Genomic DNA, 27513 nt, shown 5'->3' on the forward strand with positions numbered 1-27513 from the left:
ATAAAATGATTGTGTCAGTTTATACAACCCAAATAGAGAGTGATAATGCCCATTCCCACACCCCCACCAAACCTAGGTACCATTATATTTTTCTTTCTTTCATTAAACCACATTTAATGGAGAAAATTTTATTTGGCTATTTTACATTTGTATCTATACCTTCTAAACACTGTACCTGAGTCAAAATCATACAATGTTTTAATCTAAATGGCAGCTAATATAATCTACTTACTGTATAATACATCAAAACTGTCATTCTATTTTTATTTTTATAAATTTCTGTGTTAAAATACAACTTTGATATTAAGTATCTGTTTTTTCTATGGATCATAATTATATATAACTGTTATTACTGAGCATTTAATGTCTTCCCAATGCCTTACTAGTTATATAGCAATGAAAACCCTTGTACACATGGTTTTTCCTAATCTTTATGAATAATTTATTAAAATGAATTCCAGGTAGTGTTATGACTGGGTCAAAGGTTTTAATTATTTTTATGGCTCTTGGTAAGATTCATTAGGTTGCTTTAGAAAAGTGTTAGATCAATTTTTATAAATCAAGAACACATTACTACAACAGACTCTTGACTACCTTTCTGAAATATGGTAAATTTTTATTTTAAATTTGAATAGTATATACAACTCTTCTTTCATAAATTGTAATTAGTGGATATATAAAAAGAATGGTGAGTAAATATTTATGTGTCCCATGTTTAAAAAGTGGTTATGTTATGATGCTAACTCAAAGCAACAGGATACAGAATGAAGTATAAAATCATGTATATACCTCAACAATAGATAACTTTAATTTCATTTTTTATATCTTTTTATTTTTTTCCTAATTAATCACAGTGAGTATTACAACAGGGCTGAATGTCCTCCATGTATTTCTGTGGTCAAAGGATCTGTCTCTTTCTTTTAGGAAATTTACCAGTGGTGTGGTTCCTCATGTAACAAATACGAGCGTCTGAAGGCAAGCCAAGTTGCCATTGGCATTCGGGACAATGAAAGGAAAGGAAGATCACAACTAATTGTGGTGGAAGACGGAAGTGAACCATCAGTACTCACAAAGGTGTTGTGACTTGTTTTTTAAAGGTTTACCACTCTAAGTCATGTGTGTGTGTGTGTGTGTGTGTGTGTGTGTGTGTGTGTATGTGTGTGTGTGTGTGTGTGTGTGTGTGTGTGTTAATTTAAGCTAATTCTCAAAAACTAAGTCTAGACCAAGATTAGGTAAGAGGAAACATCAAGGTTGTCTAAGTGATGGTATAGAGAAAACAGAAAGTCATGACTGTTTTCTTTCACCCTTGGTATGACCACCAGAGGAGGCTCTGACTTCATCGTCTGTCACACAGGACAGACAGGGAACAGTTCTGAGATTGGCTATAGTAATATATTTTGGAAGTAAAATATATATATTTTTAATGCAGAGATATTTTTCAATTTTAAAGTTAATTATTATACTAAAAGAATGAAATAAAATCTTATTCCAAAAGATTAAATATACCAATATTTTAAATACTTCAGTCATTTTAAACCACGAATTATAGGCAAGACACTTATGATTATAGTATAGTGGTTAAGTTAATTTGAAAATTATCTCCATAGCTCTTTATACCTACATTATTTACTTAACGATTTTAGCAGTCTTAGACGTTTAGTTGTGAACAATGTTACTCCTTAAAGAAAACGGCAGTGAGTGCCAAAGTGTATATATTTTATATTTTCCCTTACAATTATGGGTAAAAGGGTATAATCATATTCATGTTTCTTGATATATATTGCTACATTGATTCCCATTTGTTCAATAAACAATATTTATTGAACCCCTGTGGTATGTCAAGCACTAAAATGTTTGTACCAATGTTTGTTCCCTCTTGACTTTACAGAACCCCATCAAAATTTACTGTTATAATAATATTGTCTTGAATCCTCCTGCAAAGAGAGGTGATATCTCTTTGAGTTCTCATTTTTCTCATTTCCTGGGATATTATACATTTTCCTCAATGATTTTAGCTATTTGCACTTAAATTTTTCTAATGACTATCTTGTACACGTTTTTAACAATTTTGATTTACAGCATTTTTATACATGAGAGTCACTTGATGTAGCAATAGCCTCCATAATCCACCGATCAAAAATTAAATGTGACATAATTTTATTATTGTAATGTCTTTTTAAAAAATATTTATTTATCTTTGAGAGAGAGAGAGAGAGAGACAGACAGACAGACAGACAGACAGACAGAATGTGAGCAGGGAAGGGGCAGAGAGAGAGGGAGTGAAAGAATCTGAAGCAGGCTCCAGGCTCCAAGGTGTCGGCACAGAGGCTGATGTGGGGTTTGAACTCACCAACCGCTAGATCGTGACCTGAGCCGAAGTTGGATGCTCAACCGACTGAGCCACCCAAGCACCCCTTTTATTGTAATATCTTTAAACTTTACTATTTTAATAACCACCAAACACAGATATTCATGTTAGTGATTTTTGAGAAGTGACTTTTATTCACTGGGAAGAATCTTGTTCATGGTTAAATGCTAAGAGAAAAGGCAGGATATAAAATTTTACATATAATAATAATATATAAGTTTATATGTAGGTATATAGCTATATATTCATATGTACATATATATCTGGAAAGAAATATGCTGAAATATTGGCAATATTACTAATTTTGCCTTTGGCTCTCGGCTGCTTGTTATTTTTTTTCTGTTTTTGTCTTTGTATTTTCAAAGTTTATTGTAATAGTGTAATAGATGTGTGTTTTCATTTTATAATCAGGGAAAAAAGGATATCCAACAAAACAAAGTAAAATTAGAGGTTAACTGGCTTTTCAATATTCATAATAACATGGCTAATAAATTAGACTTTGGAAGCTATTCAAAACAACTTCTTAAACTTTTAATATTCTTTAAAGGCCTCTGTTGTAAAATGTAATCACCACTTAAGGCTTCCAAGTTTCATATTTGGAAGCAAAAATTTAGAAGTAGGATGTACTTCTACTTGATTGTAACCTCTTGTTTCAGTATGCTTTGGTAGGTGTGGACCCAGGTCCAAGATTTGCCCTGGTGGAGTAGTGGAGGAGGGGCTGTGTTAACTTTCTGATGAGCTTTTCTACTGTCATCTTGGGTCCCAAGCCAAGTCCCTTAGCTTCTGTTGTCTCTGGTTCCTCATTTGTGAAGTAAAGGGTTGGACAGGGTGGCTTCTGGTCCCTTTAGGGTCCAGTGTCTGTCATTCCACCTTGTCTCTTAGGCAGTTTCTGTGTTTAATTACCAAATCATTTCTACTCTCTTCCAGGAAGAGAAACCACTGAGGTTGAGGGCCTGAACTATGCATATATACATTTGATACACTTGCTTATTGGATTTCTTTCAGAGTTTTGACAGAAAAAAAGCGTAAGCATTACACTGTTAAATTTGTAAAGGAAGTGCAAACCTGAAGAAAAAAAATTGTAAAAATATAACTTTGATTTTAAAATATTAATGATAGAGATAAAGGACATAATACTTAATATAAAATGTGATCTCTTTTTTAAAGGGGATTTTCATTTTTTGGTTTTTAAAATATTCTAGAAAACATCTACTTTGCTTTCTATTCAGTTAATTCAGTATATACTGCATTATATTTCATAGGTCTCAGTTACACAATGAATTTTCTTTTTAAAAGAATTTGTTGGGCTTTTTGTTTTCACAGATGTTGTTTTGTAGCCTGGTTACAAGGGTAAATAGTTGTTTGATGAATAAATCATGCACCTATAATAAACTAGTTTGACTTTCTAGGTTTTCTTAACATTGTACCCACAATGATAAAATTCAAAGAGGTCATTAATTAGGTTAGGAGAAAATTACCTTATTTCTACTAACCTTTTCATGAAAACCTTCTACAAGTGTGAATATAGTTGACGAAACAGCAGTATAAGCAGCATCTGTGACTTGTCAGGTCATGTTATTGCAGATAACTTTAAAATATCATTGCTGTTTGTCACTTCTTGGTAATTACGATAGTTATTAGACCTGCTGTTCAATATTGTTATTTAATGAGTAAATTAAAACTCTTATATATTACTTTATCACATTTAGAAAATACATTTTGATAGTTGTATCCCAGTATAATAGGTTTCCATTGTAGTACTTTGTATTCTATTTTATGTGATTAAAAAGTTTTTTTCTTAGAAGAGGGTTATAGGACTCAGAAGTTATCCAAAGTGGTTTGTAGCACACGCATGCACACACACACACACACACACACACGCACACGCACACAAAAGGTTTCCTTGTAGAAGACAATGGAATGTCATTTCTTTTTCTGAGAGTCTAATGCAACTATTGATATTGCTAGAAAAGGATTCTAAAAATCTAAAAATCTTTCAAAATGTCTTTTAAAATGGTCCTTTTAAGTGATTCATTTTTAATGATATTCTTTTAAAGTTATTTGTCTTCAGAAACTTTGAAAGTATATGATTAGTAATGACTTAAAATCAAAGACTTCTAAGCTATTTAAATGATTCTGTTATCATTACTCTATATTGGATGCTGAGTATTTGGAATATCAAAGTGCTAAACACAATAAATAGTGAAAACACATCAAAGTGCTAAACATAATAAAAAGTGAAAAAAACTTTGAGAGTTTTTTAAAGAATTCATCTTTATTTTTAGAGATTTCTGCTATCTGTTAATACCATACCATTCATATAATTTTGATATGATTTAATTCTATGATGATCATAAATTTACCCTTCAAACCAAAATACTTGGGGGAGTAATTAAGGGGGGCCCACATTAGACAGCACTAAGAGACAACATGTATTAACAAGACTGTCTGGGGAAAGAGGGTATATGTTCAGCTTCTTTCTTGTATCTTTAGCACTTTTAAAAACTCATCTGCCTAAATATGAAAATTATTCTGTCCATGGAACTAAACTAAAGCCTGTAGGTAAAGTCACATCTCACCCATATTTTTTCATCACTGTAAATGTATTTACCAGGAAAAACTGCCCATAAATTATGGAAAGCTTTTTTCTTGCTCTTTCTTCTTTTCCTATTTAAAAGAAACAATCAATGAATGTGAATGAAAATTAAATATGCCACTAACCCTAAGGTTCAAAACTTTCTTCATTGGTCCTATTCATCCTCTAAACATTAGGAGGGAAGCTAAAAGAGTGCCCTGAGGAAAAATTGCAAGGTTGATAATTTATCAGTTTTACAGACTCATGTTTTAAAAAGCACCATCTGGTAGATATCAAAAATAGAATGTAGAAGGGGCAAAATTTTTTGAAATAACAACAGAAATCAACTAATTTGCCTTAACCTCAAAAGACTTCTTTTCAATATAATTTAATGAGCTTATTAAGTCTATCATCATTGTAAATGCTAGCTGAAGAATACTGGCAGTAACCATGCTATAAGGAAATTGTAAGCAAGTGCTATATTGCCGAACCGTTAGATTTCTTGCTTTTATAAAAATACTAAGGCTCCCTGGGAAGTCAGTGCAATCATTTTTCACGTTCTGGACAAGAAAGAAAATTGGCATATAATGTTATGTGTCAGTTAATAAGTATTTATTGAGCCTTCTGTTCATTCCCAATGAAGCTCAGAAATTACTTATTTTATTGTCTGAGAAGAAGAGCACACACTAGATCTAAGACAGAGTCAGAAAATGGGAGCAGATTGTGAGGGTCCACAAATACCAGAAAGCATACCACCATGATTGGAAGCCTTCTCATGATGAAATTCTTGTATTTTAGGCTATATGATAATAGCATATAGGCTAAATTAACCTCCGAAGAATCTCCCAATATAGGACTTGTGTTCATCTTATTCTAAGTCATAGTTGTCAACTTGAAAATAAAATAGCGTTTTCAGTCATTCTCTTGGCAAGTTGGTTGGATATGTATGATGTGCTCATCTGGGTATCTTGTGAGTAAAATCTAGAGTTAAATAGTGTAAGTATTTCTTAAATTACTCTTTAGAGATGTCTGTTTAAGCTAAGAATACAAATTTAGTTCTATTTTTCCCAAGTATTTTGCCAAATAAAACTTATGTGTTACCATTTGCCAGGCTAAGTTCCTTGAGGGAAGGCACTAAACTGCCTTTAGATCTGTGTTGCCTTTATAGCTCTAACTCCTTGATCATTCGTATTTGGATAATTAATACAATTAACTGTGAACCACATGGTACCAGAAACCCATTACATTTGTTTTTCTATTTTCTAAAGTATAGTAGTATCTCTTAAAAAAACTCTTCTATGTTTTAGATAATAGTGTTGGTGAAGATATGAAAAAGACGTACTGTTGATTGTTTTAAAATCAACTGCATTTATAAAAGAGCAGTTGAAATTTAGATAAGTACAATTCATATATTCTACTAGTCTTCTATCTGCAGGTGGATAGTTAACAACTAACCTTTTGGAAAGTAATAGCTGAGTCTTGGGCTTGTTTATATTGTAATAGCTGAGTCTTGGGCTTGTTTATATTGACTTACAATACCTTCCCATGTGTTAGGCAGCATGTACTTCAGGTGAAAGCATGTAGCACATTAAAAATAAGTAACTGGGAGGGGCGCCTGGGTGGCTCAGTCGGTTTGGCATCCGACTTCGGCTCAGGTCATGATCTCGCGGTTTGTGAGTTTGAGCCCCGCATTGGCTTCTGTGCTGACAGCTCAGAGCCTGGAGCCTGCTTCAGATTCTGTGTCTCCCTCTCTCTCTCTGCCCCTCCCCTGCTCATTCTCTGTCTTTCTCTGTCTCAAAAATAAATAAAACATTAAAAAAATTTTTTTTTAAAAAGTAACTGGTATATCGGGACACCTGGATGGTTCAGTTGGTTAAACTCTGACTTCAGCTCAGGTCATGGTCTCATGGCTCATGGGTTCAATCCCCACCTTGGGCCCTGTGCTCTCAGCTCAGAGCCTGGAATCTGCTTCAGATTCTCCATCTCTGCCTGCCCCTTCCCCGCTCTCGCTCTCACTCTGTCCTCTCTCTCTCAAAAATAAATAAACATTAAAAAAATTAAAAAAAAAAGAAACAAGTAGCTGGTATCTAAAACTTTTCATCCTATGATAAAAATGCATGTTTCCAGGAGCTGTAGTTGAATACTCTTGTCTGTAGAGTGCTTCCTTCCAGGTCAGCTCACCTCCCCACTTAGTGTCCAGCTACCACAAAAACCCACTTCTCTCTCTCTCTAGCACACGACACTGCTGTCCACTGACCTTGACTGCTTTGCTTGGCTGTGGCCCACAGTGCTGGTACTGCCTCTTCTCATCGCTAGATTAAAAGTGAATATACCCCATGAACTCCAAGGAACTATACAAGTGTAGAGCTTTATTTTTAAAATCACCCGATATATTTGTGTTATTCTTCCCCCAAAGTTAACATCAAAAGGCATTGCATATTATTAATGCTTCCTAAGTTCTTATATAATCTAAATTTACAGAAAAGTAAAACTTGGAGTGATTTTGAACAGCTAGTAACCTGGATATTGGAATAGTCATATATTTTATTTAGCATGCAAAGTAGAAGATTAAGAAAGAAAAAGTTGGAAATACTTGGAAATTTGGAAATTTATAATTCTGTCAAAGTTTCTCTGTGGAAATGTTTGTTTCATAACATAATGTTCGGCTTATTGAATTTCCATGGGATCACAATTCAATCTTTTAACTAAAATATTGTATGTTTAAATTAAGCATGATCATTTTGAAAATGTTGCTATATAGAGAGTGGGACAGACTATTTTCTGGGGATGACCTTTGGTTAGATAGATCAGTCCCCATTTATCTTTGTAGAATAGTATCAAATGATACCAAAAATAGAAATAGGGAGCTAGGGGTGCCTGGGTGGCTCAGTCGGTTGAGCATCTGACTCTTGATTTCGGCTCGGGTCAGGATCTCCTGGTTCATGAGATCGAGCCCCACGTCAGGCTTTGTGCTGACAGTGTGGAGCCTGCTTGGAATTCTTTGTCTCCCTCTCCCCCCCACCCCTTTCTCTCTCTTTCTCAAAATAAATAAATAAACATTAAACAAAGAAAGAAAGAAATAGGGAGCTGTTTTGAAAATCCCCTCATGACCATTTTGGAACAATGAGTATATAGTATTTTTTAAAGGTTCTAAAGATTTATAGAAAAGTAATATAAAAATAAAAATCACATTGCTTTTCAGCATCTGGGAACAAACATGGGTATTTTGAGCTCCTTAAATGTAAGACTTAAGGTTGTTTTTTGGGTTTGTAATAGCACCCCCCACCCATCCCTCAGTAAACTATTTTCTGTTGCCTTCTTACTGATTTCATTGTTAGTCACAACTGTGTACTTTGTAAGGGTGGAAATTTGAGCTGCATGAGATAATAATTTGGTCAATGGACACAGTAAACACTTAGACAGTAGGAGACAAAAGTTTCGTCAGATCAACACTTCATGAGTGCTGTGCAAGTAGCTTTAGCTTCCTTATTTATCCCTCCATTATTTTCCAGGGTCTTCTTGTAAATTCTTGGGAAATTGAACATTGTCTTAAATGTTTTGTAATTTCCCATTCTTGTAGCACGTTGTCTGGCACATAGGGGTTCATCAGTATTCATTGCCTGAAATAATATTATTAAGAGAGCCGTGTGGAAAGAGGAGGCCCGTTTATGGCCTTAACCATTCAAAGATTTTTAACTTGCCAGGATCCAAAGTATTTGCCAACCTCTCTAGTTTAGTCCTGAGTAGAGAGAAAGCATCAGAGGTACCCCAAAATGGGAATCTTTCCTTTTCTTCTCTCTGTTGCATTATAATTAAATCATTTTTTCCATTTTGCTTTATAGCCATGATACTCAGTACATACTCAAATCCCAAAATGGGTGATGGGCGTTGAGGAGGGCACTTGTTGGGATGACCACTGGGTGTTATATGTAAGCAATGAATCATGGGAATCTACCCCCAAAACCAAGAACACAGTGTATACATTGTATGTTAGCCAGCTTGACAATAAATTTTGCTATAGAGAGTGGGAGAAACTATTTTCTGGGGGTTGACATGAATATGAATATATATTCATATATATTCATATATAATCATATGTATTCATATATATTCATATATAATCATATGTATATGAATTATAGTGACAGGTAGCACATAGTGCAGGGTTGTAATGCTTTCAGGAACACTGCGGTTGCTATAGATTTTTTTTTTTTTGCTATAGCTATTTTTATCTACCATTTATTGATAGTTCACTATGTGCCAGGCACTGTTCAAGGCACCATTCATTGTTGCTATTTATTTTAATGAGTCTTTTATTTGGATTTCTAATATTGAATTCAGGTACTCATTTAATTTAGGTACTCGATTATCCAGTGTGGGAAGTTGAAATATTCTGATCAAAGATAAGAAATACAGCGCACTGGACACCTGGGCAGCTGAGTCATTAAGAAATACATCAATAATGTAGTTAACCATATGCTGCAATTTAATAGTCCAAATAATCTTCCACTTTGTCACACTAAAGGTCAAATGAAGGCTTATGACCTTATTGATCAGGTGTCACTTTTGTATAATGAACCCAAATTAATACTGTTTGGCAATCATTTTTGAAGGAGGTGACGTTTCATTTATTTTGCAGCTGAAGTGGGATCTAGTGTGTGATAGGACCTGTAAATAAGATAGTGTGATTCTAGGACAGATGGGCTATATATAGAAGGATAGATCCTTTCCCCTACAAAGTCTATATCTGCATCAATAAACCAATATAAATATTGAACTATAATGGCAGGTTTCATTTTCTTTCTTTATATCATTCCTCGTGTTTGTTATAATATTAGTGATAGTATATAATTTTAAAAAACTAACAGTAAGACTATTTTCTTTCAGCAGTTTTAGGTCAATTTCATCTTATTCCTTGTGCTAAGAATGAACCAAACTCAGATATCAAAGAACCAGATCTCTAAGATTCAGCGATTCATAATTCCTTGGCATTCATTTTATAAATTTGTTTTTCAATTATTTATTAATATTTATTAACAGTAATATTAATTTTTTAAATGTTTATTTTACTTTTTAAAATTTTTTTGAAGTTTATTTATTTATTTTGAGAGCAAGAGCAGGGAGGGGCATAAAAGAGAGGGAGAGAGAATCTCAAGCAAGCTCTGCAGTGTCAGCACAAAGCCTCATGTGGGGCTCAAACTCACGAACCATAAGATCATGACTTGAGTTGAAATCAAGAGTCCTATGCTTAACTGAGTGAGCACCCAGGCGCCCCAATGTTTATTTTGTTTATTTTGAGAAAGAGAGAGAAAGAGAGAGAGAGAGCAAGCAGGGAGGGGCAGAGAGAGAGAGAGAAAGAGAGAGAATCTTAAGCAGGCTATATACTGCCAGCACAGAGCTCGATATGGGGCTCAAACTCATGAACTGTGAGATCATGACCTGAGCTGAAATCAAGTCAGATGCTTAACCAACTGAGCCAACCAGGTGCCACAGTATTATTAATTTTATATCAGTTTCCTCTTATATCTTGTGCTAAGAATGGGCTAAGTCCAGACATTAAAAGTTGGCTCTCCAAGATTCAGCAATTCATAATTCCCCAGTATTTATTTTGTAGTTAACATTTGTTTAATATCGTGAGGAAATGTATTCACGTATTGGAAAGAACTCCCTAAAATGGAGACCCATTTAAATTGTGTTTCTAAATCCTGTTATCGAAAGCCAAGGATCACACTGTGGTGGAACTGTGTTATATTGGCAGTCCTTGGGCAAATGAAAAACCAGTAATTGCTATTAGAAATACTGTTGTGTTTGCAAGGATATCCAGTACAATTCTATAGTTATATTATTGTGGATATATACATATACATATATATCCAATCATTATATATATACATATATATAATTTATATTTATTTATATATTATATATTTATATATTTATATTTTATTTATTATTTATTATATAATATATATTTTTAAAATATACTTACTGTTTATTTTTAATTTTTATATATTATTTATATTATATATATATTTATATATGAAAAAGTATTTTAAAGTGACTTTTTCGGGAAAGCATGGTTTGTTCACGTAAATATGGTATATTTTTAGTGGAAACCAAGAGGCAATCCTCAGTTCTGGGTATTTCATAACATTTTACTAATCAGGAAAGAGTTACCAACACACTGTTAAAAAATATTAAAATATATGAGTACCTTAATGCAAACAAACAAGAGCTATGCAAAATATACTGGGAAATGAAGTCCTGTGCCATGCATAATGGAGAAACAAAATATCAATGCCTGATTTCAATGAATTCCAGCAACTAAAAAACAAACCAAAACTGAAAATAGATTTTAATGAAGTCTGACAAAGTGCATGTGGACAAGACAAATACATTAATTAAACACTATTTCAAACTAAGCAGTAAATGTACTACAATTAAATATCCGTTTTTGTGATATTCACCATCATGGAGTTTTATTGCTATGTGATGGCATAATTTCTCTCATCTTGTTGTCCTGTGGGGGTAAGGGCAAGTGGCTCACAGACAAACTCAATTTTGTTATGTGTTCCTTAATCTTTCAAGTTGCACTTTTCTTTACATCATACAAGTACTACTTAATATTAACACAGAAATTCCATAATCTAAGAAACAAATTTGTGATGGATTTTTTTTGCTGCAGAGGAGGTAACAACAGCCACCATCACGGCAAACATCCAGAGCCTACAATCCTTCTATGGGCGTTACAAGGATGAACTCATTTAATTTTTACAATGGCCCTAGAAAGTGGATATATTTGTTATCCACTGTCTTGGTTTGTGTTCCTCCAAAAAAACAACTCTATACAAGGACTTGGGGGCAGGTAGTTATCTGAAGATGATCCTGGAAACACCAAGGAGGAGTAAAGTGAGGCAATACTTTGTGAGTATGTGGTTTACTGCTACGGGGAACTGGGGCTTAGTCCCACAGGGACCCTATGAGAAATTGTATGGAACACACTTTGGAATCAGCCCACAGGAGGCTGAGGAGGCTGTAGGATTTAGGTAGTAATTCCCATCCTTCATTAGTTGAGGGTCACTCTGGGTGTTAACTCTCCAGAACTCCATCCTGCCTTGTGTATGGATACAGTACAGCTCGATGGCCAGATAATCCCATGAGACAGAGAGCAGAAGGCTTTGACCTTTAAGAAATCACCTACAAATGACCTCCAAAGTCGACCGAAGTGAGATGGGCAGAGCACCAAGGGCATCTCTCTATACCCTTACTTGACAGGTGAAGGAAGTAAGTCATAGAGAGGCTGCCTAACTTGTCCAAGTGAGAATGGGAATGGGAGAGCTGCAACTCACATGCAGACAGTCTTCACTGCAGAGCAATGGTTTTTTTCCTTTTTATTAAAAAAAAATTTATTAATGTTTATTTTAGAGAGAGAGAGGGAGAAAGAGAGAGAGTGAGAGAGCGAGCACAAGTTGGAGACGTGGAGACACAGAACCCGAAGCAGGCTCCAGGCTCTGAGCTGTCAGCACAGAGCCCTATGCGGGGCTCTAACTCACAAACCGCGAGATCATGATCTGAGCCAGAGTTGGTTGCTTAACAGACTGAGCCACCCAGGCACCCCCAGAGCAATGGTCTTAAACATACGGACAGATGGGAATCCCATCTGCTGCCAAGTTCTTTCATAACTTCCAAAAATTATGCCACACACATTTAAAAAAAATGTTTATTATGTTTGAGAGAGAGAGAGAGGGAGAGGATCAGAGAAAGAGGGAGACAGAAAATCCCAAGCAGGCTCCAAACTTTCATCACAGAACTCAACATGGGGCTCAAACACACAAATCGTGAGATCATGACCTGAGCTGAAATCAAGAGGTGGTCTCTCAACCCAGTGAGACACCCAGGGGTCCCTGCCGCACACTTTTGACAGTCATACCTATTTTATGTATTCCATATCATAAGTAATACCTTTGGTAACATAATGTTTGTACTCAGTACATTTGTTTCATATCTCTTACTGTCAGCATAAAACCTTTCATCTTTACTATGGAGGGTCATACAGGATAATTGGGGTAGACATTTTCTTGGAAAGAAAATACATTTTTTTAATGTAATATAAAAAGCATGGAAACATTTTTTCAGGTACCTCAGAGTATATGAAAGCCATTTTGAGTTTTCTCAGTTAAATTTCAGTGCTTGGAAATTTTCTGAATTATGGAGCTAGACAGCTCGAAGCGTTCACAACACTCTTGCCGTAAAACATGACTTAATCTGATCAAATATAATATGTAAATCATATTTATTGACCTCTTCCTAAGGGGATAGAAGGAGGTAAAACAAAATAAATTTGTGTCAATATGTGCATATGTGTATGTGGTGAAAAGGAACAGTGAAAACAGTGCTCCTAGAGGTTTATTGAGCTCATGCTGTCATACTGGGATGCCCTGTGTAGCTCTTTGTCTCCTTGTCTCCCCCAAAAGAAGAAACTGGAGAAGAAATGCACTTTCTTCTTCTCCATTCCACCCTTCATCCAACCGATAGTTTTTCCTCTGATAATCTCCAAATTTGGTGAAAATAAGCAATAAGTTACGAGGGGAGAAGCTCAGAGGCATTATGATAGAGAGCCAACCTTGAGAGGAGGAAAGTGATCCTCTCTGGACTACATTTACTTCCTAAACATTTCTGAATTTGAGAATCCTTACAGGCTATTTTCATATATTTAGGGTTAAAAACAAGTGGAATGTGTGCTGCCACTTCTCCTGCCTTTCCAGGAAGGAAATGACTGGTGGATCATGTTAAATCTTCTCACTAAATTTGGAAGCAACCTCAGAATCTTTCTCTGCAGACTGCTCCTGCAGCTGCTGTCTGTAGTGAGGGTTAGCCAGGTGAAACCTATGTAGCATCTCTGTGCTGAAAGTCAGCTCACTGACGACAAGGGACCACAGCTAACGTATTAGCCGTTATAGCCACAGCCCTTTCCTTTGGTGCTGATATATCATAGACACTCCACAAATAAGCCTTACTGACAAATAAACTGTAACTGATGTATTCTGACTCACCAAAATAAGGTCATATGTACAGGACTAAATGAAATGGGGAGGTACGATTGAACCATATGGGAAGATCAGAGAATCAGTTTTATAACCAAGGATTACTAGGTCTTATTTTCTTTCTCAGCATTATTAACTATTCATTTGTTGATGCACAGGAGACTATTCTTTAGGTTTTGCTTGAAGAGGGATATTTAGATCTACTGGTTATAATTTTAAATCTAAAATGTAAGACTTTGACAAAGGTATGCTATCAAGACCTAGACTACTTAGTGACATCATTAGATTAAGACATGAACAAGTAGTAAGTGAATAAATGTAAGTCGCAGGGAGATGTGTAGCAAGAAGTTCAGTGGTAAAAATCATCGCGCAAAGAATCAAAGTGGTGATATGCAAGGTCACAATCAAAGAGAGAGAATGACCCTTTGACCAAGGCAAATTTGATTCAGTGTATATAAGGGTGGATAAAGGATGCAAGATCTGACTTTTGTGGCATTCTCACTATGTGCCAAGTATAGCGATAGTCACTTCACATACATTATTTCATCGTGATGATTATGAGTGGTATTAATTATCAGAGCATTTGAAGTGTGGAAACAGAATCCCAGAGTCACTCAGTAGTGGGTCCTCCCAGCTCAGAGTGCCAGAGCCTGCCAGATGAAGGGATTGTCAAGAAGACAAGGGGGAATGCTCATTGTGAAACATACAAATCAGGAATGCCAGAGGCAAACAATGGAAGTTTCTATTCAAGCACTAATCAGGTAGAAATGCCCAAATGAGTTTGAGGTCTTACCCCCCGAAAAAAAAAAAAAAAAAAAAAAAAAGTTTAATGATTCCCAGAAAGGGCAGAAGGACTAAACATCTTTACCTGAGATTTGCTCCAGGACAGCTTCCTGACTGCCAGGCCATGGTAATTTGTCCAGGGGAAGAGTTCCCTGGGAAGCTATTTTAATATCAGGAATGCTTGGCAGACCTGTCCTGATGGTTGAGATGGATGAACCAAGTTAACAGAGCTGATGCCACTAAACCCTTGAATATACCATAGAAACAGGCCCAGAGGGCTTTGAAAATCCGCAACAGTACCAGGCTTCAATCAGAATCTTGGGCTCAGATTCATACTTTCGCACTGTTTATCATAACTACCCAGATGGTTCTAGAATGTAGCCAGTTAAAACAACTGCTCTAATTTAATCAGTTGGCATTCTGGCTTATGTATTTTAATAATTTGTGAGTAGCTTTCCATGATAGCGTCTTGTAAGTAGGTTTTCATAGTATGGTAACTTGTGAATTTGCTCTCTACATTATAACTTACGAGTTAACTTTCTTGTGAGTTGGACTTTCTAAGTCTAATATCTAATCTGGTGATGTTACTGTAACACTGAGAATCAGACCTGTATCATGGTGAGTTCCCCAAGGCCACAGGATTCCCTGACTTCTCTAGAACTACACTGTCAAATACAGCATTGACACATATGGCTATTACAGTTCTGATTTAAATTAATTAAGATTAAATGAAATTAAAAACCCAGTTACATGGTCATACTAACCACATTTCAGGTGCTCGGTAGCTGCATGTAGCTAATAACTACCATATTGGACAGCACAGATATGGAATATTTCAATTACAGAAAATTCCACTGGGCGGTCCTGGCCCAGATTATTAAATAACCAGACATGTCTTGCAGACTTGCAATTTACTTTATCCTTTTATCCAAACATGTACTTCACATGCTTTATCTCAGTTTAAAATAACTTCAACCACTATTTGATATATTAAATTACCCTTTTTATTTGATTTCTCCATAAAGGGATAAAGGTATTTCAGGGGCAGAGAAACATCACTGGGAACAGCAAATGTTGGAACCTCATATCAGATTAGGTGGAGCCAGCTAAATGGGGTCACATCATTTCTCAGAATTGCCTGTAATTTTATATCTCTGTCTTCCCTGTTATCAAATGTTTATCTGACTTAAGCCATAAAATGCTACAAAGCAAGTAAATATACCATAACAACTAGGCTATATTTCATCTTTATAATTTATTTGTATTTACCATAGGTTAGGAATCGATTGATTTTTTTTTTCCAGTTGGGGAAAGAAAATAAGACAGGAGAATTTCTGGGTAATTAAAGGTTAGCCCTTAGGACCTGAGAGCCTCCTTCATTTTTGGTGAGAGTAGAAATAGCCATTTGTACTAAAGTGATTACGAAGACCATGATGCCTCCTTTGCTGTGGTGAGCACTATGGAAGGAGTCCCGAAGTCTGGTTTGCGTCCTTTGCTTTACTATTTATAAGACTTGGACCAAAGGCAAAACTCCTAACTTCTCTCATCCTCATTTCCCTAATCTGCCAAACTGAAATCAGAGTTAAGAAACATAGAAGACTCTATGTTAAATGCTTTTAGGTCTTGACACTAACTTGGAACATTTTCATCCAAAGTGATTTAGAGTCTTGAGTTAGGTATTGTCCTTCCTCCAGACCACACATTATCCCTTCTTTTCCTACTATCCACTCCAAATACTTATTGCACATTGTCCAAACATCCTGACTTTTCTGTAGAAGAGAGAGAAAGCACATCCTAAGGGAGCAAGATCGTAAATGTTGGAATTTCATATCCCAAATAGGTGGGGCTGACTAAAAGATTCAGAATAAACAAAGGCAGATGTAAATGTGAAAACTAAGTAAAGATTATGAAGATAGAGAAACATTTTTCTTAACTTCCTGGTCCTTCTTTTCTAAAACAAATTTACACATAGGCCTGTTTATGTTTAAAAGAACAAGTCACAATGGGTCATAGAGAAAAAACACAAGACACTGAGGAGGTCTTGGCCCATGTCATGAGAACTCAGGGAATCTGAAGCTAGGAGATAGTGAATTTAAAGTGAGATGGTGTATTTGCTGCCATGATTTAACGTAAATATCTTCTGATTTATTTTGGATTCAACTTCTGTTGAAGGTAAGAAGTGAACAGCAGAACAGAAGGTCTGCTTAGGCATAGAACAAAATTGTATTTCCACAAATTTCCAACCTCTCTACTTAAAGTCATGTCTTAAATTGTTAAACATTTCCATTATGATACTGACAAACAGAGAGGAGAAGATAGAGGTATTCCCATTTTTCTATTCGTATCACATCTATAACAAAAATGGTACCTGCGACCTTTGGAACCACTTAATTCCTAGTTGAAAAATTAAGGCCCCTGTGCCACTGGTGGCCCCTTCTAGGTCTTTACATTAACAAAAGTTTCTATGATCAAAACACCTAGAGCATTTAGGAATTCATCAAGAATAGTTACTATCCTTTGATGAATTGATTGAGAAAGACTGCAGTAGAAGCTTAAGGTAGATTGTAAGTTAAAAGGAAGTTATAATTACTCCATTTGAAGTAATGAAGTGCCAACTATTTATTCCACAGGGAGAGAAAATAAATACAGAACAAAGAAGTCATTATTTTTTGCTTAATAAAAGCTTTTACAGTTTTATTAAAGAAAAATACCTGTTTATTACTGAAATTTTAGCAAATGTAGATAGTCGTAATAGAGAAGAAATATATCCCCAAGTCCCATCTTTGAGAAAAAAATAACCAAATTCTTCGTAATCTTTCTTTTCATCTGTGTATCCCTGTGCTTTCTCAAGAAAGAGTTCCTACTGCAGACAATGCTTTGCAATATAAATTTTTTACTTGAAACATTATGAACATTTTCCTGACCATCAGTTTGTATAATATGTTAATGTCTGTATAGTTTTCCATTCCACAGATACACCCTAATTTGTTTAATCACTTTCGTGTTGGGCATCTAGGAAGTTTGTGTTTTTTTAATATGTGAAATGCTGCTATGAATATTTATTAGGTTGAATTGTTTGTATGTATTTCAATTATTTCTTTATAATAAACCACTAGAATAGAATTATTCGGTTAAATGATTGGTCTGTTTCTTGGGTTTTTGTTACCTACTTCTAGGCACTTCCTAGAAAATTCCTAAGAATTTTCCTGCTCACCAGAGAGTGCTTGGTAGAATACAGAATCTTTCCCAGCATCTGATGTTGTCAGCTGCTTCCTAACCTTTGACAATTTTATGGGTAACAGAGTACTATTGTTTTATTTTACATTCTTTGGTAGCTCTTTCGTGTTTGTTGAACACTGTCCTCTCTTGTTTGAAGGGCTGTTTGCTCACATCACACTCTGATGTGAAGGAAGAACTTCCCTTTAAGGCCCACTGCATAGGCAGAATCGAAAGAAAGGGTAGTGGACAGAGGTTTTGGAGAGAAATGAAAACAGCTGTGGGGAGAGGAGGACAGAAACCATCCCCCTCATAACTAGTGTGTATTTTGCATGGTACATGTGCTATTATGGCTCTAACTGGAACAAGAGAACGGAGAGTGGTCCCGGTGCAGTTTCTGCCATGAAATAGCTTCTTACTTATCTTCAGAGACAAGATCTAAACAATTAAGTGTCAACCTTTTTGAAATGCCTGTAGAGGCAGCACAGCACACTAGTTATGAGCACATACTCTGGGGCCGGAGTTCAAACCCTGACTTTGGCATTTACCATAAGCTGCATGACGGTGGACAAGTTGCTTAATCTGTTTCTTGAGGCATAAAATGGGAAAATAGCAGTGACAGGTTGATATAAAGGAGAAATGACTTGATAGACCTACAAGTCTTAGACTGGTGTCTGGTAAGTAGTGATATGTAAGTGTCTTGTAAACAAAATTTATAAAGAACCTGGCATGGCACATAGCAGCACTTGAGAAGTGTTAGCTGAATACATGTAATATGCAATAAAAGGCAATACATAGACAAACAGGTTTCGGTACATGTGGTTTAGACAAGAGGGGTACTGGGTGTTAAGGGATAGTTTTCAAACAAATAAAATCATGAATCTCATACAAATATAAAATAACCCATATCAAAGAGCTTTTTAATTCATTTAAGAGAACAATAAGATATTATAATTAGTTCAAAGAAGGATCCAAAGAACAGACAAGTGAATGAATGGGTGATCAGCGTTGAGATGAATTTGCTGACAAATGCAAAGCTGGCCTCTTCCACAGGGCAGAAATTACTTTCGTCTCCACCAGACAAAATTCCTGTGCATCTCTGTGGACAAAATCATTTGCTGCTGTCAGTCTTTACTAGATTGGAAGGTCACTCAAAGAAAAGGAAAGAAAATAACATCATGGTATCAGATCACCAGCAGGAGCCCCTCGACACGATCCTTGGAAAAAATCTTTTGGTCCATTTCAAAGACTTTCCTATTTTCCCTTGATTTAGGGAAGTAGGCAACTAATCATTCTAAAAATTATTGAAATTAGGGCATTAAAGGGACTTTGACAGAATTGAAGCCTCAAGCACTGAACAGTTCTGTGAAACAATCACTTCACGACTTTGAGCATCAGTCACCTTTTCTGTAAAAGGAGGATAAGTGTGTCTCGTTCCTGGAATCTCTTATAAAACAAAACAATATGTGTCCAAAGATCCTAATACAGTGTGCGACTCATAGTAGATATTCAATAAGCAGTAGCTATTACTGTGCTAATTATGATGAGCTGAAGCAACCAAAGAATAATTGCTCACTTTTGATTCTACCACACGCGGTCAACCTAGGTAGAAGTTATGTGCAGTGTTTGGTAAAGCCCTGGGGAAGGAAATTGTGTGGCTCCCACAGGGGACACTGAAAACATCAGCATGGGGAGGGGGGTTGGTAGAGAATACTGAGAAATAACGCAGTGTAGGTAGCATCCAGTGTCTGAAGAGGCTTTGGAATCCAGTCAAGTTTTGGCCGTCAGTAAGCAGCCAATTAAGCAGCATCTGGAGTGCAGATTCCTGGGCCTCACCCCAGACATAATGACTTAATGGCTGGCAGTTGAGAATGTGTGTTTTATCAGGTTACCCAGTTACCAGTGTTGCTTTAGCATATTGGAACTTTAAGAATCACTGATGCAAATATAAGATATAAACCTTTATCTGGAGTCATTCTTGAAACTTAGGAGTAAAGTGAAGTAAGGGACCTTCCAGCCAGTGTATGTATAGGATAATGTCTGAATGAAAAGATGAGGTGAGCCTGAAGGCAGGAGGGAACTGGCAGGTTTAGGTGGGACCTATCCCTGAGGTGATGAGGGATTGCACTAAGGTGGCAATTAAGGAAGAGACAGGAATCAGTGACTCCAAACATTATTATAAAGAAGTAGACTTTAATGACTAAGTTGGTAGGAGATTCAAAATGGAGGACCACAAGTATTCAAAATGGACCACTTGATTTTAAGTCCAGGTAAATAGAATAGAGATTCATTGACACAAATTGAGAATTGAGAATGGTCAGTTTCGTGGAAAGCTAAGTTCAGTTTGGGGCATGTAAAAGGATGAAGATACTCTTAAGTGGAAATTTATGGAAAATGATTGAAGGAAGGGGAGGGATTGGGAGACTCCAAGCTTGAGTGACAGGTCTTGGCTAGAACAATAGATGAAATTTTTAAGGAACATCTTCAGATAAGTCTTCTCTGTTTCCCTTCCTCTTTAAATTGTCAAAATATATGTTATTTCACACACAAAGGATTTCATGAGTTAAATGCTAATCCCTTTGAGTATTTCAAATTTATGTATTATCCTATCTATAGAGAAAAAGTAAAGCTGTATTTATAGTTTACTTTAAAGATGAAAACCTAAGGCATAGTTGAGAAGGTGAACATGTTTAATTATTTTCCTCTTTCTAGACAAGATGTAAAGCCCTTACGATTTAGGAAGGTGGTTAGAAACTCATTTGTATATCTCAGTGAGGTATTTGGTAAATGTTTAGTTATTGAACTGAATTTTAAAATGATTCCTGAGGATACCTGACAATGTACAGCATCTGCCTACCTCTGGAGTTAAGCCTTTTTCTGGTAAATCCTGTGAGTTCAATTCCCAAATGTGCTACAGTCCTTTGAGAAGCTAATTAAGATCCTTGGCTCATATGGGGATTGTTGTCTAAAAATTAAAAGTTAGAATGTGCTCTAAATCTCAGACTCACGTGACCCACTGGGAAACTTCCAAGTATTAGTAAGTCCTCAGCTTAAACTGTTGGTTCAGAACCACTCTCTTGGTTGGAGTAGAATCACAAAAGGGTATTTGAAGAGCCCTTTCTTTTTCTTATAAACTGTACAAACATCTAGCACAGTAAAGCCGTTTTTAAAAAGTGCCTTTGATTGCAAGTGTTGTAATTTTTGTTTTGATCCTACTATTAACAAAAACTAAAAACTGTATTGTAATCATTTAGTAATAATTGAAGTGTTTTATTGATCGTTGTGTCAACAAAAAGATGAGCACGTTCCCAGAGAAAATAAGTTCTCTAGTGAATTTCTAAACGCCAGGCAGTGCCCATAATCCAACAAGGATTAGATTTTATGTACATTTTATTGTTGCCTGGTATTTGGCAGTAGGTATTTTCACGCAATGTATTTTTAATGAATATAAAACACAGTATGCAAGGAATTTCGTTGCATATGAAATATTACTGAATCTAAGTGAATACCTCCTTTGCATGTTCTAAACTTGAATTTATGTGTATGTTGTTATAAAAAAGTCACATTGCTTAGAGTAAGTTTATATTTTTATCCTGTCCTTAACATTCTATGACATTGTGTTGATTGGTTTAATCAAGTTGCTTTATACACCTATTTTTTTGTGATATTAAGTGTGTAGAAACTCAAAGCAGATTCAAATGTACCTTCTGCTGAATGTTTTATGTCCTTGAATTTTTAGATTATTTTATATATGCAAAAAATAAATACATTCATTTATTCATTTGACAACTACTTATCGAACATCTCTTATGCCCCAGACACTGTTCTAAGTGCCAAATACACAGTAGGAAATATAGTATCATGTGGTCAAGAACTGGTCCTTTATCTACTGTCTGTCAGTAATGATAATGGTACTCCACCCTCAAACAGTAATTTGATCCAAGTCTTTGTAATTAATCCTATAGATTGATTCTAGAAGCAGAGGTCACAGGAAGAAATTGTTATGGAAGTGAATTTAGACTTCATATTTTAATTGATTCCTGCTCGTCTTCAATAATATGAACATCTTTGCTTTCGAGTGTAGGATTTTATTTCCTTGGAAGTTCCCATCATGAGCAAACTCAGTGTTGGTTTACTTAATGCGATTGATTTATTTGATCCATGGGAACAGGCCAATGCAATATGATTGGTGAGAAATGTTTGAGCCTGGTCGTTTTAATGGCAAATATTTTATAATCTCTGTTTTTAGAAATCTAACAAGTTTTACTTTTTTTTTCTTTTTTTAACTCTGCATCCTTTAATGAGAGGTCTTTATCTTTTATCTGTTCACTGTTTTCCAGGTTTTAGGGACAAAGCCAGAGCTTAGGGATGGAGACGATGATGACGACACCATAGCAGACATAACCAACAGGAAAATGGCTAAACTCTACATGGTGAGTTTACTGTTAGCGAGTTTTATTATTTTTACTGGACTGGATGCAGCCAGGAGGCCTGGGAGGGCCTCTCTGGGATAGCTGATAATTATCGTTGCCCTGAAAGAGAAATGTGTAAGTAGAATCCATTCTTTGCTCTAGTATGCTTATTAAAATTCTTCTTTTTATTGCTTTTTGTTTTTTTATTAAAAACGCCAAATAATAAGTGAAATAATTGATACAACTTAAATAAAATTATATATTGTTGCTGTGCTAGTTTGCAACAATATGTTTTGATATATGACATTTAATAAAATGTTTCCTTCATGGGATAAAAATACTTGGTAAGCTCTTTCTTTTTTTTAAATTTATTTATTTAAATTCAAGTTAGCTAACATACAGTGTAGTATTGGTTTCAGGAGTAGAACCAAGTGTCATAAGCTTTTTCTTATAAAGTCTTGATAAATTATAAAATCTTCATGTCATTTTAAATATCCTGTTTAGCCATCATAAAAACTTTCTTTGTTGCAGGAGGGAAATGGTATCAAATCAAACAGCTGGGAGGAAGCAGAGTAAACATAGCCCTGTCCTGGGCATTTGAGACCTAGTTCCATGACACCTCTGTGGTGATAACCCACTGGGTGACCCTGGGCAAGATATGACCATTGTGGGCCTCAGTTTTCTTAGTTGAAAAAAAAAAAAAAGAGAGACAGATTACATTAGAAGATTATTCAGGTTCTTTCCAACTCCATAATTTTATGATTTTATTGCTGGTGAAGGCAACAGAAGCCACAAATGCACCAGATGAGGAGATTGCTCAGATGGGATCCTTTAAGAGTTCCCTTGCCTTATAACTTTCTAAGCACATGATTGGGAGCAGATGGTTAATCTCCCTGCAGAGCTAAGTAGTCATCCGGCATCACAGGAAGGAGTTACATTTGCTCTTCTTTAAGGGAACTTCTAGCTCAGAATCTGATTTTGAATGAAGATCAAGTTACTAACTTGTGTATTATAACTTACATTTTGTAACAGGGAAGTGGATTCTTTTCTTCCTAGAAGGCAAAGGAAAATGTGGTTACCACTTCTGCTAAATACTGATGATTTCAATATAAGCCATACAAAGATTGTTATTCTGGACTTCGTGGCAGCTTTTTTTCATTACTGTTTCTAAAACCCATTTTCAACAACTTAACAAATACTTTTTATGCTACATCATCAAATAAAACTGTTCTCCCTCTTGGACAGCATTATAATAAACTAAAGAAATATTTTAAAATGTGAAAATGTGTCATTTCTCCCTCTAGTGGATTTGTAATGTATTGCATTTATATAAAACGCAAAGTCTCTTTGAAAATACTTTAATTTGGAATTGCAGAACAAAGCTGGGAAGCAGAATCACCTGGATAGCTTCCAAAAAACAAAACAAAACAAAACAAAACAAAACAAAACAAAACAAAACCAGAATTCAAGCCCCACCACAATGCTGCAAAACCCCACCACTGATCTAGGGAAGTCCCTGGAATGTGCATATTTATCCAGTGCCCAGGTGATTACCTTGCAGTCTACTAGCTGGCCTTTGAAAAACAGGGACTTCCAACCTGGGCATTAATATCACTTTCAGTTTTGCAAGACCACCTCCACCTTAAAAAAAAAAAAAAAAACCCACAATGTTTTGTGGTTATTCCCAAACTTCAAGAGTCTAAGTAAATAAGTATTTGTGATAGAGGAAATTTACTTTGACAATTTACACAAAGTATGCTTAAATTGCAGGACCTAATTTAAAAAAAAATCTATGAGCTTAGACTGTAATATGCCAGCACCTCCATAGCACAATGCTTGGCATATGGCAGGTGCTCAGTAAATGTTAAATGAATGAATGTTTAAGCTTTAGCTTTTGCATGTGTGCAACGTGTAAGATTATTACCTAGTTGAAATGATTGCTATGCAGTTTAGGAACTAATCATGTAAACTTCTTGGCCTAGTGCTTATAATATATAGAAATCTCAACAAACCTTAGCTATTATTATTATCACTATCATTTTCTGATGCGTTAGGTCCACTGTCAAAACTTAGCTTTTTATTAGTGTTTTTTTTTTTACCCCAAAAGACTTTTTAAAAATTTTTAAAGTATTATTCATTTATTTTTTTAAGTTTATTTTTGAGAGAGAGACAGAGACAGAGACAGAGACAGAGACAAAGCAATTGGGAGAGGGGCAGAGAATGAGGGAGAGGGAGAATCCCAGGCAGGCTCTACACTATCAGTGCAGAGCCCAATGCAGAGCTTGATCTCATGATCTCACATGATTGTGAGATCAAGAACTGAGTTGAAATCAAGAGTCAGATGGCCAATCGACTGAGCCACCCAGGTGACCCGTTACTAATTTCCCTGATGATGAGGGATGTTGAGCATCTTTTCATGTGTCTGTTGGCCATCTGGATGTCTTCATTGGAGAAATGTCTGTTCATGTCTTCTGCCCATTTTTAATTGAATTATTTGGAGTTTTTTGGTGTTGAGTTATATAAGTTCTTTATATATTTTGAATACTAATCCTTTATCATATATGCCATTCAAAAATATCTTCTCCCATTCAGTAGGTTATCTTTTAGTCTTGTTAAAGTCTTTTAAAAAGACTTTTAGGGTATAATTGAGCTCGTGGATTTTTTTTTGTTTTTTTAAACAGCTTTGTTGAGATATAATTTACATTCCCTGCCCATTTAAGGTATTCAGTTCAATGGTTTTTAATTACACTTATAGAGCTGTACAACCATCACCATAATGTAATTTTAGAACATTTTTCATTATCTACAAACAAGCTCATGGTTTTTATATTAGGTTTCAGATGCCAGTGGATCCATGAGAGTGACTGTGGTGGCAGAAGAAAACCCCTTCTCCATGGCAATGCTACTTTCTGAAGAATGTTTTATTTTGGACCACGGTGCTGCAAAACAAATTTTCGTATGGAAAGGTAAAAAATGCCATTGACATTGTGGCTGTGCTTCAGATATACAGCTATTTCTGTAGAAGCGTAAAGAAAACATCTTTTCTGATTTGATTTTATTTTTTTTAACATTTATTTATTTTTGAGAGAGAGAGAGAGACAGAGCACAAGCAGGGAAGGAGCAGAGAAAGGGGGAGACACAGAATCTGAAGCAGGTTCCAGGCTCTGAGCTGTCAGCACAGAGCCTGACATGGAACTCAAACCCTCTAATTGCGAGATCATGACCTGAGCTGAAGTCAGATACTCATCTGACTGAGCCACTCAGGTGCCCCTTTTTCTGATTTTAAAAAAAGTCTATCTTTTTGAGACTTGACCTGTAAACAGCTCATATAAAATGCAGACGTCGACACCATGTTTTCTTCCTACTGGTATCATTTGCCAGAAATGATGGGGTTAAAGAAAGCATTAGAGAAATATGAAAATATATATATATATATATATATATATATATATATATATATATATATATACACACACATATGTATATATAAAATAGTGATCATTATGATATTTCTAAATATGTTTAACATACTAGGAAATTTTTACCATTCTCAGTGTTCTATTTAAATTATAATTATGTTCACTGCTTGGTGTGCAAGTATTTATTAATCATATAATATCTTCCCTCTCTGAGATTCTTTTTTTAATGCTATATTTTATTTTTTTAATTATTTTTTTTTTATTTTGAGAGAGTGAGAGAGTGAGGGAATGGGAGTAGGGAAGGGGCAGAGAGAGAGGGAGAGAGAGAGAATCCCAAGCAGGCTCTGCACTATCAGAGCAGAGCCAATGCAGGGCTCAAACCCATGAACTGCAAGATCATGACCTGAGCCAAAATCGAAAGTTGGATGCTTAACCAACTGAGCCACCCTGGTGCCCCAAGATTCTGTCTTTTTAATTTATCTTCCATTTTAGGTAAAGATGCTAATCCCCAGGAGAGAAAGGCTGCAATGAAGACAGCTGAAGAATTTCTAAAGCAAATGAATTATTCCACCAATACCCAAGTATGTGTGGACATGAACTGGCTAGAAAAAAAAAAAAAGAACATGGGAGCTCCTCATATTGCCACAAAAACTCATGAGAGAATTTGGTTCAAAGTAATATATGCATGGGAGTCACTCTTCACTTACGTGTGTGCAACATGGTATCCTGTTGGGCCTACAAAGCTAGGCTCAAAACTTTGTAGAGGATGGAATTTTGCAGAAACTGAAGATCATACCTTCTGTGGGGCTGTATGATGAAAATAAGACCCTTTCTGCTTCCTCCACAGCATTTCAGTCAAGATAATCAGCCACAGTTGAGTTAACTGAGAGCACTTTTCAGTTAGTCCTTAGAGCAAGTTGTACAGATGTGGGCTGATAGCCAGACAATATTTGGCCTCACTGAAATGAGCTTAGATACCTGCTAGTTAGTTACTCCTCCTTTTCTGAGTCTTTCAGACTCATCCTTTCTCTTCATTTTTGCATCCTAGCACAAGTAACACAACGAGATTGTTTCTTCCAGGTCACAGACCTCTTACAAACCTAATGCAGAAAAACAGTCCAGTGTGTTTGACTATAATGGTAACATAGGAAAGAACTTTGTTCTATTTCAAACATCCAAATTCAGTGGCAGTCACTGTAGTTGTGACAAAAAGCATTGGGTTGTTTTACCTTCATATTTGGTCACCTTCCATCTTCCATTCCGGTAAGAATCCCAGCTTCGAAGTTTACATCTGTCATCACAGGTGCCAAGACAATCTTTTTCGTTTCCTTAGTTTTTTTTCTCCATTCCTGGTTGAATGTTTTTCCTCAGTCTCTTATTTTCCTCTGCATAATTATTACATTTTTTTTTTTTTTAACTTCAGATTCAAGTTCTTCCAGAAGGAGGGGAAACACCAATCTTCAAACAGTTCTTTAAGGACTGGAGAGATAAAGATCAGAGTGATGGCTTCGGGAAAGTGTACGTCACCGAGAAAGTGGCTCGAGTAAAACAAATTCCTTTCGATGCCTCAAGACTACATAGTTCTCCGCAGATGGCAGCCCAGCACAATATGGTGGATGATGGTTCTGGCAAAGTGGAGGTATTTGGCTGTTTCTGCTTGTGTTTTTTGTTTTCACCAAGCCCATTTATGCCAGTG

The 27513-nt window shown here is 35.7% G+C and overlaps 1 protein-coding gene across 1 annotated transcript in view; it reads left to right on the forward strand.

Moving 5' to 3' along the window:
- The window catches only part of SCIN (scinderin), an 81056-nt gene that overhangs the window by 27696 nt on the left and 25847 nt on the right, over nt 1-27513 (forward strand). The window contains exons 4-8 of the mRNA XM_060632570.3: nt 925-1074; nt 22327-22419; nt 25232-25364; nt 26310-26398; nt 27241-27456. Of these exons, the coding sequence (XP_060488553.3) occupies nt 925-1074; nt 22327-22419; nt 25232-25364; nt 26310-26398; nt 27241-27456 (681 nt within the window). The remainder of the gene's footprint in view (nt 1-924; nt 1075-22326; nt 22420-25231; nt 25365-26309; nt 26399-27240; nt 27457-27513) is intronic.

This window comes from Panthera onca, chromosome A2, assembly GCF_046562875.1.
Source record: "Panthera onca isolate mPanOnc1 chromosome A2, mPanOnc1 haplotype 2, whole genome shotgun sequence".
Classification (NCBI taxonomy): Eukaryota; Metazoa; Chordata; class Mammalia; order Carnivora; family Felidae; genus Panthera; species Panthera onca.